The 17,478-nt window shown below is 39.0% G+C and overlaps 1 protein-coding gene across 9 annotated transcripts in view; it reads left to right on the forward strand.

Annotated features, from left to right (window-relative positions):
- Positions 1-17,478, forward strand: part of CPAMD8 (C3 and PZP like alpha-2-macroglobulin domain containing 8) — a 63,729-nt gene that overhangs the window by 29,095 nt on the left and 17,156 nt on the right. For all 9 annotated transcript variants that reach the window (XM_055807023.1, XM_055807021.1, XM_055807024.1 and 6 more), the window contains 16 exons: positions 2,334-2,565; positions 3,157-3,310; positions 3,897-4,039; positions 4,491-4,542; positions 5,230-5,528; positions 5,951-6,176; positions 6,744-6,920; positions 9,233-9,314; positions 10,864-11,020; positions 11,483-11,557; positions 13,531-13,696; positions 14,249-14,335; positions 15,250-15,386; positions 15,759-15,914; positions 16,318-16,380; positions 16,757-16,995. In XM_055807023.1, coding sequence (XP_055662998.1) covers positions 2,334-2,565; positions 3,157-3,310; positions 3,897-4,039; positions 4,491-4,542; positions 5,230-5,528; positions 5,951-6,176; positions 6,744-6,920; positions 9,233-9,314; positions 10,864-11,020; positions 11,483-11,557; positions 13,531-13,696; positions 14,249-14,335; positions 15,250-15,386; positions 15,759-15,914; positions 16,318-16,380; positions 16,757-16,995 — 2,445 coding nt within the window. The remainder of the gene's footprint in view (positions 1-2,333; positions 2,566-3,156; positions 3,311-3,896; positions 4,040-4,490; positions 4,543-5,229; positions 5,529-5,950; positions 6,177-6,743; positions 6,921-9,232; positions 9,315-10,863; positions 11,021-11,482; positions 11,558-13,530; positions 13,697-14,248; positions 14,336-15,249; positions 15,387-15,758; positions 15,915-16,317; positions 16,381-16,756; positions 16,996-17,478) is intronic.

Here is a 17,478-nt window from a genome sequence, read left to right on the forward strand (position 1 = left end):
TTGCACAGAGCCCTTCTTTCTCTTTCATCTGATGCAAAAGCATCTCCCCCAAACCTTAATTTACTGCGTAATAAATCATGGATTCCCCCAGGTACAACTGGAACTAAAAAAAAAATGAACAAACAGATAACTAATCTCTCCCAGAAACAGCACATCTATGATAATTTGAAGGAATTCAAATAAAAATAAAAAATAAAAGGCTTCTGCAGGTCTGCAAGTAAACTTCATTCTCAGTAAATGATTATAAATTAAATTTGACAGGAACTTGCAGCAAGTGTATTCAAATCTGTTCAATTGAGCATGAAATATGCTTTGTAGAAATACACAAAGAATTCCAGAAGTGCCTGTTTGGGCCTCAGCGAGCTGGGGCAGTTAATTATAAGTGGGAGAGTGTGGAATAAAAAGTTGCAGATTGCATTTTCTCCACTTCATTTCATTAGAAACAACCGAGTTGAGCATTCCTTGATTTCCACTCTCTTGAACAGGAAGAATTAATTTTTTTTTCCTACCATTTATAATTATAATATACAATCCCCCCCAAAAGAAACAAAAGCCTAATGTCAACTTCCCAAACCAATTCTAAAAATTCCTAGAGCCTGGCTGGAGGGTCTAATGGCTGGAAATGTGTGTGTACTTTGGGCCCCTGCCCAGAAGTGTAAGTGCCCTCATGTGTGAAAATAATGTTAATGCTGGTTATGGGCTGAAATCCCAGTGGAAAGAACATCAGCTGCAACAAATTGTCTGGTTAAGCAGACTGGAATACTGCCAGTTCTGGAGCTAGGACACCCTTCTGCTCACTCTTCAGGGCTGAAGTTTATTGCAGGTACTGGCTGCCTAACTCAAGTTTAGGATGAAAACCTAAATATTAAGAAACTAGTGTGCTTAAAAGAAGTTTAAATAACTTGGTGCTGTCAAGCTGAGTGCATTTCCCAGGCTCTCCACTCTGTAGTTGGAGCTGGGGAACTGCATTCGTTGGCCAGAGGGCTTGGCAACTGACAGACCCTAGCATGCCTATTCAAAGGCATAGTGATCTCTAGTTATTTATCAAACTCTTTAGTTTAATCCTTTTCCTACTGTAATATACACACAGACTAGTACATGATATGCTGCCTAGTTACTACAACAGCTTGGGCTCATTGAAAATTACAAACAGTTGATTTAGATAATGAAAGTAAAGATACTTCATTGGTGCCTAAGATGTGAATAACCATCAGTTGAAAAGCAGTGAAAGTGCATTTCTTCAGTTTGTCCTGGATGTGAATCAGGCGGTGTTAGTGTTGAAAGACAGTGTGTTTGCTGTAGACTTACAGAGCTTATACTGAGGATCTTGCTTTCTTGAGTTCCATGCCAACTAAGATGCACGTTGCTCTCAAAAGATTACAGAGCTAGCAGCGTGTGTATCAAGCTCTGGGGAATAAATAAGAACTTGAGAGAAAACAACCTTAGGGTGTACTCATAACTGCACCAATCATCCTGCCAATTGAGCCATGAAATAGCTTTTGTTCTTGCTTTAGAGGAAATATTTTCTGTTCCGGGCAAGGCCAAAGCTTCTTTGCAGGAGGGAAATAGCAAAGTCTGCAGAACAAAATTGAATTTCTGTTATTACAAAGCGTGGAAGAGGACACCAGTTTTATGATATCCTGTTGTGGTATGCACAGTAAAGCTAAATACTCAGAATAGAAAATTGATTTTTAATAATTAGTTTCAATCCTTATTGGAAGAAAATGATGGTTTTGGAAATCTTCTGAGTCAGGCATTCCAAAAACCAACGAACCAAAATGTTTCTGAATCAAAATACACTCCCCTGGACAAGCAGTTACTGAACTTGGTGTCTGGAAAATTTCTCATATGTCCTTATGTTCAAGCAGAGTCTGTGATGTGGCAATGTATACAAGGACAATGGGTTCCAACAGAAATTACTTTTATTTCACTAGCTGTTAAATAAATTATTGCTGAACTGTTTTTATCCATGTCCTCAGTCTAGGATTCTTTTCTTTTCTTTCTTTCATTTTTTTACATTTCGCCTCTAAGAAGAGTGACTCTATAATAAGGCTGCAAATGCCTGTAAAGCTTTTAATCCAGTAAGAATTTGTATGTTAGAGTATGTTTTGTGGAAGCAGCTATTTGCTGTTTGGCTGCTTATAAATGTCCATAGCTCTCAAAAAAACACTGAGCCTTTTATAAACTGTTGTTCAAAGCAGACACTGATGCAATGTTGTAAGTTTGGGTCTGGAGGGAGATCCCCAAAATGTTTGGCTCTCTGTGCTTTAGCTTCATTCAGAAGCATTTCATTAATCTGATCAAACTGAGTTATTCTCTATCCTCTTTGGTAGCAACATATCAGGAGAAGCGGAGCTGCATGTGGAAGTGCCAGACTCCATCACTACCTGGATAACTGAAGCTGTGGGTCTGTCTGAAGAGAAGGGGTTGGGCATTGCCAGTCAAACAGAACTAAAGACATTTAAACCTTTCTTCATTGATTTCACTTTGCCATACCATGTCATCCGGGGAGAACAGACCAAAATCCCATTGACTGTCTACAATTACTTAGCTGTCTGCGTAGAGGTAACAGCTTCTTTATACCTGCTGCTAAGTTACTAAGTTCTGCTTTATGATCAGAATTTCCTAATTGATCTATAAGTTACAGTAGATAAGGTATAGGGATAATGCAGTGATACGCTCAGCATAAATGCTTTGAACAAGATAAAAATACTGCTTTTCAATATGAATAAATGCTATTGCTTTATATTTTTCAGCTTGAAACAACTGTAGTAGTCTGAAGTGTCTTGCACCACTTCAGAAATACAAATATCGAAAAATATGATGCTGAACCACGGAGAATCTCCTTCCTAATCAGAAAACTGCTGAAAGTAGTTTATTTTGAAAGAATGCTTTTTTTCAAGAAATCCTGTCTCTGTACATGTTTTCTTCTCAAGCTCATTATCTATCTCCAGTAGTATCATTCTGAACCACTTGTAGAACTGCTGAGCTGAAAGTAATGCTGTCAGTCGAATATATTACTAGAAGGTTGGAAGAATTAATAATCTGTGCATACTGTGATTTTATTAAACATGTAGTGGTTTTCAGATTTTTTACATATACTTGTTGGTTTTGCAGCTGAAATTTGCAATAAATGGCGTTCAAAAACTTTCACAGGTCCATGTGAAGATTTCTGTTCCAAAAGGTATAAAGTTTGTTGGACATCCTGGGAAACACCATCTGACAAGAAAGAAGTGCGTTGCCCCTGGGGAAGCTAAACCCACCTCTATCGTTTTGTCCTTCAATGAGCTTGGACTGAGCAACATCACTGGTAGTATAGAAATAAAAATAGCTTGCTGCTTGAAGGAGTTTTACAAGTCTGTCTTTTCATTGCTCTTTCAGAAGAAAGTTTTTATTTTTGAGTACCGAAAGTGGAATCAGTCACTCCACATCCTGCCAACTTAGCTGTTCAACCTCATTTGTTTCTGAGAAACAGATTCTATAGCTGTAATGCACTGAGGAACCTGTGTGAACAAACTTCAGCAGATTCCCTAGTCATTGTTATTCCTGTTGTGTGATATGTGGTCATGTAAGTTTTGGACCTGTTACATCTCCCTGAAGAGATCAGTGGAAAATTTTAAATAACAAAAATTCTGTACATCTTTCAAGCAGAATAATCACATAAAAAAATTGCAGCACTGGAAACTAGGAAAGAGTTTCTCTGTTGCCCTGTGGCTGTCCAAATATTGTCCAGGTTTAGGTGACCATTCAAAAACAGAATGAAGGTGATAAAGTTGATCATCATGTTTTTTATTTACAGCTCTCTTGTATCTAATTCGTTTAGATCTTCACTTGAAATGTTGAAGATCTTCCTATCTCAAAATTTCTGTTTCTTTTCCCGTGTGTTTCTTTCTTAGCAAAAGCTTTTGCTTATGGTGGAACTAATTGCTGTCAGGATGGGATGCAGACCTTAAAGAATGGCAAGCACTCAGAGGACAATTATGTGGACAAAAGGACTCCACTGGGAGTGGATTATGTTCGCAGTAGTGTTGTTATTGAGGTAAGAAAATATGAATTTATAATATGGGCAAATCATGAAATTTTTTAGGTAGTTAATCAAATGTAAACAGATTTATAAGAATCTTCAAGTTGATGTATTGTATATTTACATGACTGGAAATAATAAATTGTAGTGGTATGTGTACAGAAAGAGCCCATTTGATTCTGAGTTCATGCCGGTACATCTTCAATACTGTTCAGACATAAAAGGGATAGAAATTTTATCGGATAAGCTTGCTTTGTTTATCTAAGAAATATGCTGTGGTGTGACATTTGCTGGTAGTGGTTAGCATATCTCTAGCTAGCAGAATACAGTGTAATAACTTCATAAAGGATGTAAACCACTATGCAGTAGCAGAATATTATTTCTGTATTTTGTAAGTAAAACTGAATAGCTGTTACTGCTAATCTGAGTACTGTGTTTTTATGCATGGATTTCTGTCTTTATATAGCCAGAGGGACTGTCCAGAGAATATACCTATAGTGTGTTCTTCTGTCCAAATGGTAAGTTTATGATACGAATGAGATACTAAGTTTGTTCAATTTAGTTATAAATATAAACATATGGCTTCATCTCATGGTAAAAAATAATAAAAAAAAAATATCTGTTTCCATTTCCCTGTGATGGATGAGTTATGGTGTGTAGGATGAACCTTTGAATAAAGGATCTTTTTTACCTGGTTGGCTAATTATGAATTTGCTCTAGCTGCCCAAGTGATTTCTGGAAATGGCAATTAAATTCCTTTACTTTATGAAACAGTTTAAGTATTCAGCACTGTGGACAGTAACTGTGACTGTACTATGTTTTTAGTTGATGTTTTAAAGTTCAGTTCTGGAATCAGTATGTCCTTCCTACCTGAGATTTGGATAGCTCAGAGTTGGCTCCAGTAGCTAAACACTGATGCTTTTGACTGCTAGATTAGAACTGAAAAATCACTTAAGAGACTTCATAAGAAATCCAGCTGAGCAGTTTCAATTGAATGATCTGCTATATTGGAAGGGGTTATAAAGAGAAGATGGGAAGAAATATCCATGTGTACTTTTACAGTTTGTTTAAGAGAAGCTGGAAAAAAGAATATGTGCTTAGGGAGAGGTCTGTTTGTTTAAATTTAAATAGCTAGCTATGGGTTATTTTTGAAGTATGTGAGCTAAGTTCTAATTCTTACAACATTCCGTTATTTTTCCGACTAGAGAAAATACACATTTCTACACCTAACAAATATGAATACCAATACATGCAGAAACCTGCCCAGATGACACACTTTGACATTGCTGTGAAAGCACACAATGATGCTCACCTGGCCTTGTCCTCTGGTCCACATGACATGGCAGAGATGACAGAGATTGTTATTGGTGGACATCAAAATACGAAAACATGGATTTCTGTAAGCAAAATGGGTGATCCGGTGGCCAGCAGGGACACAGCTGGTATCCTCTCCTGGGATGAATTCCGCAGCTTCTGGATCAGCTGGAAAAATGGAATTATCCAGGTAGTGAATTTATCTACGTAATAGTCTGGAAGTCTCTTGCTTTCTTAAACAGAGTTTGAGCACACATATGGCAGATTTTCCTTGGGTTTGTTACACAAGTTGAAAACTTCATTCCTGTTGCTTTTTCTGTATTAAGTCTTGATCGGGCTGTTTTAATCAGAGCATATCTGCTTGCCACATTATGTTCTCAGGACCTCAGTCTTCAATGTTTATAGTGCTAAGCGTTCTGAAGGCCTTGGAGGTCAAGTCTGTGGAATTATCATTAAACTTCCTTGGATTGTTTTGTGGGCGGGAAGGAGAAAGATATTAGTCCATCTACAATGTTCTTGGTGCACATATAAGTTACTAGATCCAAGGACACATGGCAGACTGATTTCATATATGCAGGTTCTTGGAACTGCATGGTTTTTTGTTCCTTTCAGGTTGGCCATGGTACTCGGGTGCTAAATGAGTCTATTATTGTGGAGTGGACAGTCCCCAAACAGCTTGAGGTGAAGTACATTGGCTTTTCCACAGGCTGGGGGTCAATGGGAGAGTTTAAAATTTGGAGAAAAGAAGAGACTGATGAAAATCACAATGAAGCATTTACACTTGGAGTTCCCCACAACATAATTCCAGGATCAGAAAGAGCTACGGCTTCAATAATAGGTATCAATTATGAGGAGCTGTCACTAGGTACCTGTTGTCAAATATGAAGAGATGCTCCAGCTGTTACTTGGTTGTGATCAGTATTTGAGTAATACACACCAGATAAGATAGTCATAGGCAGTTACAAAGGTATATGCTGCTTGATTCTGGGGCAAATAATTGCTTGGTTGGGGTTTTTGTCACTTTTTTGAACCCTGTTTGAGTCTACAGTGACTTGAAGTTGATACCGTGTGAGGGCTTTGCAGAGGCACTGCCTGTTACAATTCACAGTATTTGTTTCATAATCCTCATAATCACAAATTATGCTGTGTTCTAAACTATAGTAGTCTAAATTGGGAAATCGTGGATAATCAGACTCTGAAATGTAAAATTTATTTATTCCAGCAAGAGCTTGAAGGGCTAAGACTTAACGTTTGAAGGACTTCCAACTTATGATACAGTTTATTTAAGCTGACTGTGTGTAGCTAGTAGAAATTGGTGTAGTCAGGTGGGTTTTAATCCTAAGACCTCAAAAGCAAGTAAAGCGCAATTCCTTGACAATGAACACATCATCTCTTTTTCAAACAGGAGATGTGATGGGTCCTACATTGAACAACTTGGACAATCTTTTGCGATTACCATTTGGATGTGGGGAGCAGAACATGATACATTTTGCTCCTAATGTTTTTGTCCTAAAATATCTGCAGAAGACCAAACAGCTCAGTCATGAGGTGGAGAGTGAAGCCACTGATTACCTTGTCCAAGGTAACTCATTGCACTTCCAATCTATAGAAGCAGAAAAAGAAGAGCCTTTGCACATGGCTGTTTGGGAAGAGCCATGTGCAAAATAGTTTTATAACTAAATACAGTTCTCAGGATGAGTAAGAATTCAGAGATCATTAAAAACAAGAATGACCTAAAGGGGCAAAGCTGTCTTTCGTATGAGTCAGACAATAGTCATGTCATGAAATCAGAGGTGACAGGATTAGATGGTTCTCCTCTGAAAATACAAATGTAAATGTAATATATTTATTGTATTCAGCAGCAAAAGCCCAGTGGTGCTTCCTTTGTCTGGCTACAGTCATTTCATTTGTAATTTTTTTGGTGCTTGCTGATAGCAGAAAGACAAAGGGAATTTTTTAATAGTCCAAGTCACTGTTTCCTTGGCACTATCAGCTGCTTTTGTTTCTTTTTATGAATATGCAAACCTTCCAGGTTTTTGGCTCCAAACTCTGCCTGCTAATTAACCCTTACAGAAGAAATCCTCAAGAGTTTTAAACTTCTCTGTGTTTATTGGAGCCCTGCCAAGTATAAGGTTTAGATGGGAAAGTCTGTTTGCTTGCTCTAAAAGGCTTTTGTGACTTACCAAGCCAGAAAACTTTTTCATCACTTAGTCATCCATCATAGAAAGTGCTGATTCCCAAAAATTCTCATATGTGCATTCCCTAATCTTTAGAAGTGGCCCGAGCTAAACTAGGCAGTAATTTTTCTACTTTCCCATAATGCAGTTCTACAAAAGCAGATGAACAGGTGAAAACTAGAAAGGTGAACCTCTCCAGTGAGTCCAAGTGTCTAGAGGAGTGTTTAGAAAACAGAAGATTTCAGAAAAGCAAGCAAGAAATAAGAGTCTGTGCCGCTATCAATAAGTCAACTCAAAATGAACACTCAAAGAAAAGAGCAGAGAAAATTATAAGGCTGACGTAAAAATACCATTACTTAATTTGTCTGTGTCACACACTGGAAATGAGTGCTTAGGAACAATCGAGGAGGAAGTAGTAAATTGTATCCAAGGCCTGCATAGAAGAAAAGCAGTCTGACTTAATGTAATGCCGATTTTGTTTGGAGGAAGAAAAAAATAATAGTTACTTACACTTTCTACCGTGTGCTTATATATATTCCACAGCCCACACACAACAATGCTTTTACTACAAGACCATCATTAATCTCTAGGGCTTTGTTCCTCCCATATTTCAAACCGTTCTATCTGCATTCCCTATGAGCATCAGAAACCTCTAGAGCAACAGGAAGAAGTGTAGGAGTCATAGGCAGTGCTTGCCTGGGGATTGTGGAGCTGCCTCTATCTGGAGAGGTCAACAAAGAAACTTTGCCTCCAGAAATGAAAAATTAATCCGTTCCCCTAAAAATGTCATGTAGTGTGGAATAAAACGTCTGTTCACGTGTTAGAGAATTAAGTGGGTACAAAATGCCTTTGACACGGTTGTCTTGCAGGTTTGACATATCTGTATCAGAAATACCCATTCTGAAGGGTTTGATTCCAAAGGGCATTTAAGAGCTTTATCAAAGTGTGTGTTCTGTATTACTCAATATAGAGGCTTAGGGTGTTTTAGCAGGATGGGCAGTTCATGGTTATAAGACAAGTTAGAGCAGCAAATTATTTTCCTAATAGGAAGAGCGTTTTGACTGTCTTTATCTTCAATTCAAAAAAGCATTCTGGTAGAGAGTTCTTAGCTTCAGCATTTAACATGTTAATAAATGTAATTTATTGTTATAACATGTTATATTATGTTTATATTTATATTATTTTTTTATTTATATTATGTTAATAAACATGTAAAATAAAACAAGTCTTGTAGGACAGCCCTAGCAGCTAGGAAGTGTTCGTATACATTAAGATCACAGCTGTTATTGTCATGTTGTATTAAAGTTGTTCCAAGCAACAGCTTTGGAGAAAAGTGAATCCAGTTGTATCATGAAAGGAAAAAAAAAATTATCTGCATGGTGCTTTCAGTAAAATGGAAGGAGAATGACTGTATGATGAAGTAAAAAACTTTCTTTTAATACTGCATCTTTTCAAAAAGTATCAAATTTTTAACATTTTTACTGGCCAAAATGCAGGAGTTGTAGTCTTACAGATGTTAGTGTGAATGGATTTCTGAATAAGCTACAGCATAAATAAGACAGAGCTGGCTTTATCACTCACAGAAAAATAAGAGGTTGCCTCAGGCAGCAGAATCCCTTACACTAGTGCCAGATGGTCTGAGTCTTCATTCACTTTGAATACTTGTTTTTCTCTGTGTGAGGATTTTGGACTCCCCCAGTTCTTTTGTGACTTCCAGGCTACCAGCGCCAGCTGACCTACAAGAGACAAGATGGTTCATACAGTGCTTTTGGCGAGAGGGATTCCTCGGGGAGTATGTGGTGAGTTGCTATTTAAAACAGAGTTAGAAAATTCAGTGTTTGCTAAATGGGAGAAATACACAGTTGGCAAGGAAAGAAGAGTAATTTTCCAGCTTCCATCATGGTATCGCACACAGTGGAGAATAGAAATAGTACTCAATGACTATAGACTTACTGTTTCAATGCTGCTGAGTGTTCATACTACACTAGTAGGTGTATTATAGTTGTTTCAAGACTCGGGGGCAGTTAAGATTTAGTCACATCTACTAACATGGCTGGGCTTTAGGCACAGAAGCTATAGTTAAGGAACGTATTTGGTCTACTGGAATTGAAGTAGTCATGTATGGGATGTTTAAGCACCTAATTCCACTAGGGAATGGAACTTCACCTGAAGCACGTACAGAGAAACTTGGTGTCTCTAGAAGTGTTCAGAGACTTCTACCGGGGTAGAAAAAAACCCAAACCCAAACACCAAAACCAACCCAGAAAACCCCAAAGAAGTCTTTCTCCCACGTGTTTTATATTCCCTCATGAATGAAATGGAATGGTATGGATTTATGCCCCAAGAACTGATGTGCAGGACCTTTGAATGTCAAACAATATGAGAGCCAGAAATTATGAAACTGAGAAATCAGCTCATCTTGCTGATGGCCCCCTTAGGAAACCACGGCCTTTAAGGTTGTATGTTACATCCCATTAGCGTGTTAGTTGACCGTAATGTCTCAGATGTTGTAGATTCTTGTCTTCATTCATTTGCTTGTGCTGTCATTTGGCTTCTTGATCTGCTCTCTATTTTGCTTTAAACTGATTTTCTTCATGAACTCATCTGAGGGGAAGTACCACTTCTATGATGCTGCTGCCTCACTGTTTCTAAGATAGTAAACTTTAATCTCAAATCTGGCATCTCCCAGTCCCTAGGTGTAAAATATGGTGACACAAAATTACTTAACACTTGAAAAATCCCCTGCCAGGCAGCATGCTTTCTACCCTCCCATTCCTCAGAGACTTGTAAAATGAATGATTCAATCTCCCAGAGCTGGCCAGAGTTCGCACTTGTTGCATGTCAGAGGTTTAGAATTCCAAAACCACTGCTGTTGCTTTCTCAAGTCTTAGCTCTGTGTAAAGTCTAACAGCCTCAGACTTTAGCAACTAGTCTGGATTTCTCTCTTTTTTTTTTGTTTTTTTTAAGACTAACAAAATTGGAAAATTGACTTTTCTTTTTTTTTGTTTTTTACAAATAATTCCATATTTATAAGCTTATTGATTCTTCATATAAAAACTTTTATAATGTTGGTAGCAGATGAGCACCTATAAAAGGGCACTGGATTTCAGAGTGTGTCAAAAATAAGACACATATCTTCAAGTTATACTTTTTGGTTTAATTTGTTGACCCTTAATCATGCTCTTATCCAGAAGTCTGGACAACGTTCAGGTGATTTAATGTACAATTGATTTAGTGTCCCAACAAGTTTTTTGGAAATTTGTGCTTTCTAAGAATGTTGTTTTCCCCCTACTGATACGTTATTCTGAATTTGTTTTCTCAGTAAAGATGATAAATTCGTATTTGCAGGCTAACAGCTTTTGTCCTCAAGTCCTTTGCACAGTCTCGTGGGTTTATTTTCATTGACCCGAAAGAACTAACAGCTGCCAAAGACTGGATCATCCAGCATCAGAAAGATGATGGTTCTTTTCCTGCTATGGGCAGGATACTAAATAAGGACATTCAGGTAAAAACTACACAGACTCAAAATCATGCAATAGGTGCATTTTTAAAGGTATTATCAAAAGCATGAAGTGATGTGGTTTCTTTATAGCTAATGTACATATTTCAAAGGCTAGAACAGTATAGGAAGAACCAGGAGAATTTCAGTAAAGAAGCATGTATGGGAACATTATCTGTGTGCTGTCCCATGAGAATGGGAAGGAAGGTGTCAAGTCTTGCAAAACACTTCAAAATCATGCCTTGGACTGTGAAATTACATGTGTTGAGTGTGTTCTCAGGCTGTTGCTAGGGAAGGAAGCTACAACGTTGGGTTGGGTTCCTAGATTTTGTCCTCCTGTGCAAAGTAAAAGTTCTGTGATGCCACAACTTCTCTTACAACATATTCTTTGTCTTGCTTCAAGAGTCTTTTTATCCAACGTCCTTTTCCCTAGTTTTCATCCAGTCATTTGTGTTTGTTGCCCTCCAGGGTGGAATCCATGGTAAAATCTCCCTGACAGCTTATGTGGTTGCATCTCTACTGGAAACAGGTGTAACTTCTGAGGTAACAAAAACTTAGTTAAAATAGCTCTCGCGCTCTACATGTTCTAAAAAAATCTATTGTTTTTAAACTTGATTTTGCTACTGTTCACTTTCAAAGGTTCTGTGCTCGCTAGAATGATAGCATCCAGGTAACAGAGGCTGTTGGAAAGCCTTGACATTGTTCTAAATTTAAGGAATCTGTTAATTCAAGGTGATCCCCCACCATCCTTCAACCAAGGATTATTCTACCAGAGCAAAACTTTGCCCTGCAACCCCATCCCTCAACCTCTCCCAGAAATGGCTGCAAAAAATATTTTCTGCCTTATAACTTCAAGGTGTGATTGCAGGCTATGTGGATACTGGTAGCTTGGTAATATATACTTTAACTAGCTAGCTTAGTGCTAACAGTAGTTTCACTAGGGCTGCAGAGGCTTCAGGGATCCAGAAAACTTTTGCAGTCTGCCTTTGCTACAGTGGCCAAAGTGCTACTGCGATTAGATTACAGTGTCTTTGGAGAGCTGCGCTCCTGTAACGTGCTGGATTGAAGACTCTGGAGGAAAATGTTTCTTTTCTTTGTAATGAGACGGAACAGGAACACGGTGGAAAAAAGAATAGCTACATAGGAACATGCAATTATGCTGCATAATTTTTGAAGTAGAAACAAACAAAAAAATCACTTCCAGGACAACTGTCGTTTTAAAGATTTCTTCTTAACACTCATGGTAAAAACAGTGCACTTCTCTGTTGTATTTTTGCCTGCATGTCATTCCACTGGAATGGAGATGCTCAGATAACATCATAGTTAAACATTCCCACTAACTATGACTGGGATGTCCATTTGTGCCGAGCAAGTCATGAGTACAGATCTTCACTTGCTCTTCAACAGCCAAGGGAAAAGAGTCATGGTGAGTGAGTAGGTCTGCGCAGGTAAAACTGGAAGATTAAAGCAGGAGGTGTAGAGGATTTTGCAGCATGTCTTTGTGATCTGTACTTGGACAGAAGGGATTGCCCATTCTGGTAAAAAATTATGGAGACTTTGAAACAGCCAGTGCTAACAGCAGTATCTATTCAGAAACTGTGATAATCTCAGCACTTCTGAGGAATCCCTGTAGAGCTTGAAGAGTGAGACCATGCTGCCATCAAGCAGATGGCCCCTAACCCCCAGTTCTTGTTGGACTGGAAAGCCTTCAACCTTATTAGAAAGAATAATAATAAAAAAATTAGAAAATCCTCCAGTGCTCATAGAGTAACTTTCCACCTCCCTGTCAGCAGTGTCCCCCCTCTGGGAAGTGATGTGATACTCTCTCTGGGCTGCTGTGTGTCAAGACAGCCCTAGCATTTTTATTTGCTGGAAGTGCAGCTTGTGTGGATCTAATGGTTTTCCTAGAGGAGATTTGCAAGTGTTACTAATGATCTTAGCTAGGAAGTGAGGAAGGTGAAGGTTAGTGCCACAGGGAAATCAAAGGAAACCAAATTACATCAAGTCCAATTAAATTGTTTCTATAAATTATCAGAGCCACGTTCCTACATGGTGAGGTCATAGAGGGAGTTAATAAAACATGTTTGTTGGCTGCAGGGACCCCTGGGAACCTTGGCCTTTATTATCCTCTGGCGTCTGGTAGACGCTCCAGAGTGTCAGGAACACAATCAAACACACAGTAGAGAGCTCACTTCTGCTCTGTTCATCTGCTGCCTTGCAGGGGCCTAAAATTTCTTCAGCTTTAAGGGGGAATAAATGTGTCTCAGTGTTAGTCTAGATCATTCTTGCTATGCTGTTTGTCCTTTTTTTTGGAATTTGTGATACATGGCTTTTCCTAGAAAGAGCATTAGTGTCATTCTGCAGAGAGCAAAATGCATCTTTCCTAGTGTATTCTTTTATTTTCTTGTTATTTTTGTTATCTTTTTTTTTTTTAACGGACACTAAGTAATGAGAAATGAAGTGATTCTGAGATACAGATGCTGGTAATATGTCTGGGCTTTTCCCCCTAAATATAGGAAGAAAGAACAGCTGTTGACAAAGCAAAACACTTCCTAGAGTCCAACTTGTATTCAGCAGAAGACCCCTACACTACTGCCTTGACTGCATATGCCCTGACGCTGCTACACAGTCCCTCTGCTGCTGTGATGCTGCGGAAAATGAACAGCATGGCTATTACGCAAGGTACTGTGCTCCTGGGTCCAGTCTGGCAAGTCCCTGAACTGGCAGTCCTCTTACAGGAACAAGCAAATAATATTTGCAACTTGAATGATATATTTGAGTTGCTGGGGAGGATAGAACTGGTGAGATGAGGTCTTCCTCATGGCACAATTTGACTTTGTGAGGCAAGACTTTTCCTGAATCTCTCTAGAAAGGGCTGGCTACCTTAGTTCCAGGCATGCCGTTGATACTGCGGGCAGGCAAGTGTACCAGAGGCTCTGCAGTGCCTTTCCTGTCGTTATGACAAAGTTTGCCTTGTAACAGTCACAGTCTCTGGTGGTGTATTTTAATCCAAAATCCAAGAATTACCTGATTTGTTATGTTGAGCCATCTTTGTAATTGCAAAGGGAGCCTCTTCACCAGGGGATGCTTGTCTAAAAGGAGGGACAGTGCAGTTCAGGGCATGAATCTGTTCTTTGAGTCAATGCAGAAGTAGGATTTGATTCTTCCCACATACAGAGGCTTAGCTGCAGTCCTGATGTAATAACATACATATTCCACTGTCCTATTTCCTAGACGGCTTTACGCACTGGAGCTTGACGGGAACTCTTGTTACTGATGAAGATACCTTCATGGGATTTAATGATGGTCTCTCTCAATCAGGTACTTCTATGGCAAAGACAGAGATAAGGGAATAGGCTGCAACAGCAGGCCACTGACTGCGTGTATTCCAGTGAATTGTTTACATGATCTAAGGTATTCAAAAAATGGCAGTCAGGGCAGGGTCTGGATGAAATGAGATGAAACAAAAGGCAGGTGACATTATGCTGAAGGAGCTGGTTAAGAGCAAATGAGAGACAGAGCTAGATGTGGTCAAGATAGGACTGTCTTTTCAGCCCCAGCTATCTCAGCATTTTCCACTCTGGTTTTATAAAGACGGTGATACAGAAGAGTGAGAGCCATATGGGATTCCATCAGGGAGGAATCATTTGAAACGGAAATCTGAGAGAAGTCAAATACATTTAATTTTAGAGGTGTTTAGCTTTGTATTTTCAAATGAATCTAGGGATTGTATACCCAGCTTTTAATGGCAGTCACTGGCATTTCAGCTGATTTCCTAGACTTAAACTACCAAAGCCACAACAACAGTGAACAACGCTGTATTTTTGAGTCACTTAAAGCCATTGATTCTTCTGATGTAGGTGCACCGATGTTCAGGAGGAATCTAACTGGATATTGTATGAAAATTTCTAGGACAGGAATACAGTATGGGCAGCAGCAAAGTAGAAATGGAGTGGGAGAGAAATTACTTATGGGGTACAGTGAAGTAGAAACAAGGTTAACTGATCTAAGGGAAGAGCTTATGTTTGAAGCAGAGATCTTTGGAAGGTAATACATCTTGGGTCCAGACATCTTTTAACTTCATTTTTTTCTTCCTGTATTTACTTCTACAGACTCTTAACTTTTTCTTGGTTTTCAGTTAATGAATATTCATAGAACTGTCTCTAGGCCTTCCCAGATTCTCCTTCTAGACGGTATTTTGATTTTATTTTATTTTTTTACCCCCTCTTGTACAGTTGTTTCTGCAGAAGTGGAAATGACATCTTATGCCCTTTTGACATACACACTCCTAGGAGATGTGGCCTCTGCTCTCCCAGTAGTAAAATGGCTTTCACAGCAAAGGAATGCACTTGGAGGATTCTCCTCTACTCAGGTGGGCTGCCTCCGAAAAAGCTAGCTTCAGTACATGCATAATCAACTGTAGAAATCAGTTGGTTCAGGAACAGTCAATGAAGAGTTTCTGTCTAGAGTCTTGACAGAAACTGTGTCCTGATAAGAAGAAAAATTTCCCATTGCTCTTCTGCCTCTTTCTCAGACTGATAATTTGAAAGGAACCTGGACTTTGTCCTTACAGATGCACTTGACAGCAAAAGTGAAAAAAACCTGATATTTCTTTTGCTATCTGAATTAATAAGGAAGATTTTGCTACCAGACACTGATGATCATACAGCACAGTGCTTGTTTGTAAGCTTACTATGCTCCTGTATTCTTCACTATTCTGATCTCTACCTCTTCTGATCCCTAGGACACATGTGTAGCCCTGCAGGCTCTGGCTGAATATGCTATCCTTTCTTACGTTGGAGGAGTCAACCTTACCATTTCCTTGGCGTCTACTAATCTAGACTATCAGGAGACATTTGAGCTTAACAAGATGAATAAAAAAGTCCTCCAGACTGCAGTGGTAGGTGGCTTTGTGTTTATGTAGCCATATTTTTAAAGTGATCCATGTGAGCTGGGTTCTGAATGACAACTTGGATGAGTTCAGTAATGGTAAAAGCACAAGTTAAACACTGAGATCTTGATACTTTCTGGGGTTTTATGGCTAGATTCTGATGTGGAGGAGGCAGCACTCAAAGTTAAAGGCATTTTTCATCATAACTAATGCCTGATGCTTATGTTGTGCTGCTGCTTGTTTCCACCATTGTTAAATGCAAGTGGCTGAAAAGAGTAAGCCATTCTTACTTCACTTCTGCAGTCTCCTTTATAACCAGAAAGATATTTTGTACAGAATAAAGCTAAAATTGAATTTGTTTCCTTTCTGAGTGCCATGTCTTGTCTGTGTCTTAACTGTGGATTCTCCCCAGATCCCCAGTATTCCGACGGGGCTGTTTGTGAGTGCCAAAGGTGAAGGCTGCTGTCTGATGCAGGTAAAGTTGCCATGGGGCTGGAGAAAATATGTGAACAGATGGCCTGTAAACTCACAGTCTTTTTGCTACTTTTTTAATCCCAGTTTGCTGTGAGGAAGGTGTTACACTTTGAATTTCTCTTAAAGCAATTATATAACGTGATGGTGCTTTAGTTCTTAGACGTAAATGTGACTGTAGTGGGCTGAATCTACTCTGGTACGGCTTTATCTATGTATAACTGTTGTAAAGCTTCTGTTGCCTATGTGCCTGCCATTGCCTTCCTCTGAAGGATCTGGTGTTTATGCTGGTCTTTAGGGAACATTTGTAGATGCTGTGAAATGTTGGGGTCTAATAGGCTGCCCTGATTTGTTTTGGTTTTCCCCTCTTTCTGCTGCAGATTGATGTCACTTACAATGTACCTGATCCTATTGCCAAACCAGCTTTCCAGCTCCTGGTTAATCTGAAGGAGCCAAAGTCAGAGCAGCATTTTCAAGCTCCAAATCTCCTGCGGTCTGTCTCTCCAGATGAGAATCGCTCTGAAGCCTTGCACAGAGAGAGGGCACTGGTGGATGATGATGACCCAGCTTCAGATCAGGACCATCGGGAATACAAAGTGATTCTGGAGACCTGCACTAGGTAGGAAATGCCAATCTGCATCATGTCCTGCCTGTTTCTCAGAGACCATCTAGTTTGCTGATCAGCACTTCTGTACTGATACATTCATTGATACAGGAAAAATACTAAATAACGCTATATCTCAAATAGTGTAAGATAGAACACCTCACATGCAAGATTTCAACCATAATTTTGAGTTGTAGGACAGAGTTAATGTCTGGACATTCACAAGCGTTGTCTTTAGCATTAATAATTTTAGTGCAAAGTATCTGTCAAACATAGAGAAACAAGAACAAAATTTAAGAGGACACCACCTTGTTTTTTTACCTTTAAGTTTCATCATTGCCTCTCCAAACCCTGAAGACAACAAATTGAATGTCTTTTGCTTGTATCAGGAGGAAAAGTAGCAGCTCTGGATTATTTTCTAGGTCTTCAGTAACAGGCTTTCCTTAAAAGCCTAAAAGAACTAGGTAATTTCAGCTGATTAATCAATACCTTAAATGT

Source organism: Falco peregrinus, chromosome 5 (assembly GCF_023634155.1).
Source record: "Falco peregrinus isolate bFalPer1 chromosome 5, bFalPer1.pri, whole genome shotgun sequence".
NCBI lineage: Eukaryota > Metazoa > Chordata > Aves > Falconiformes > Falconidae > Falco > Falco peregrinus.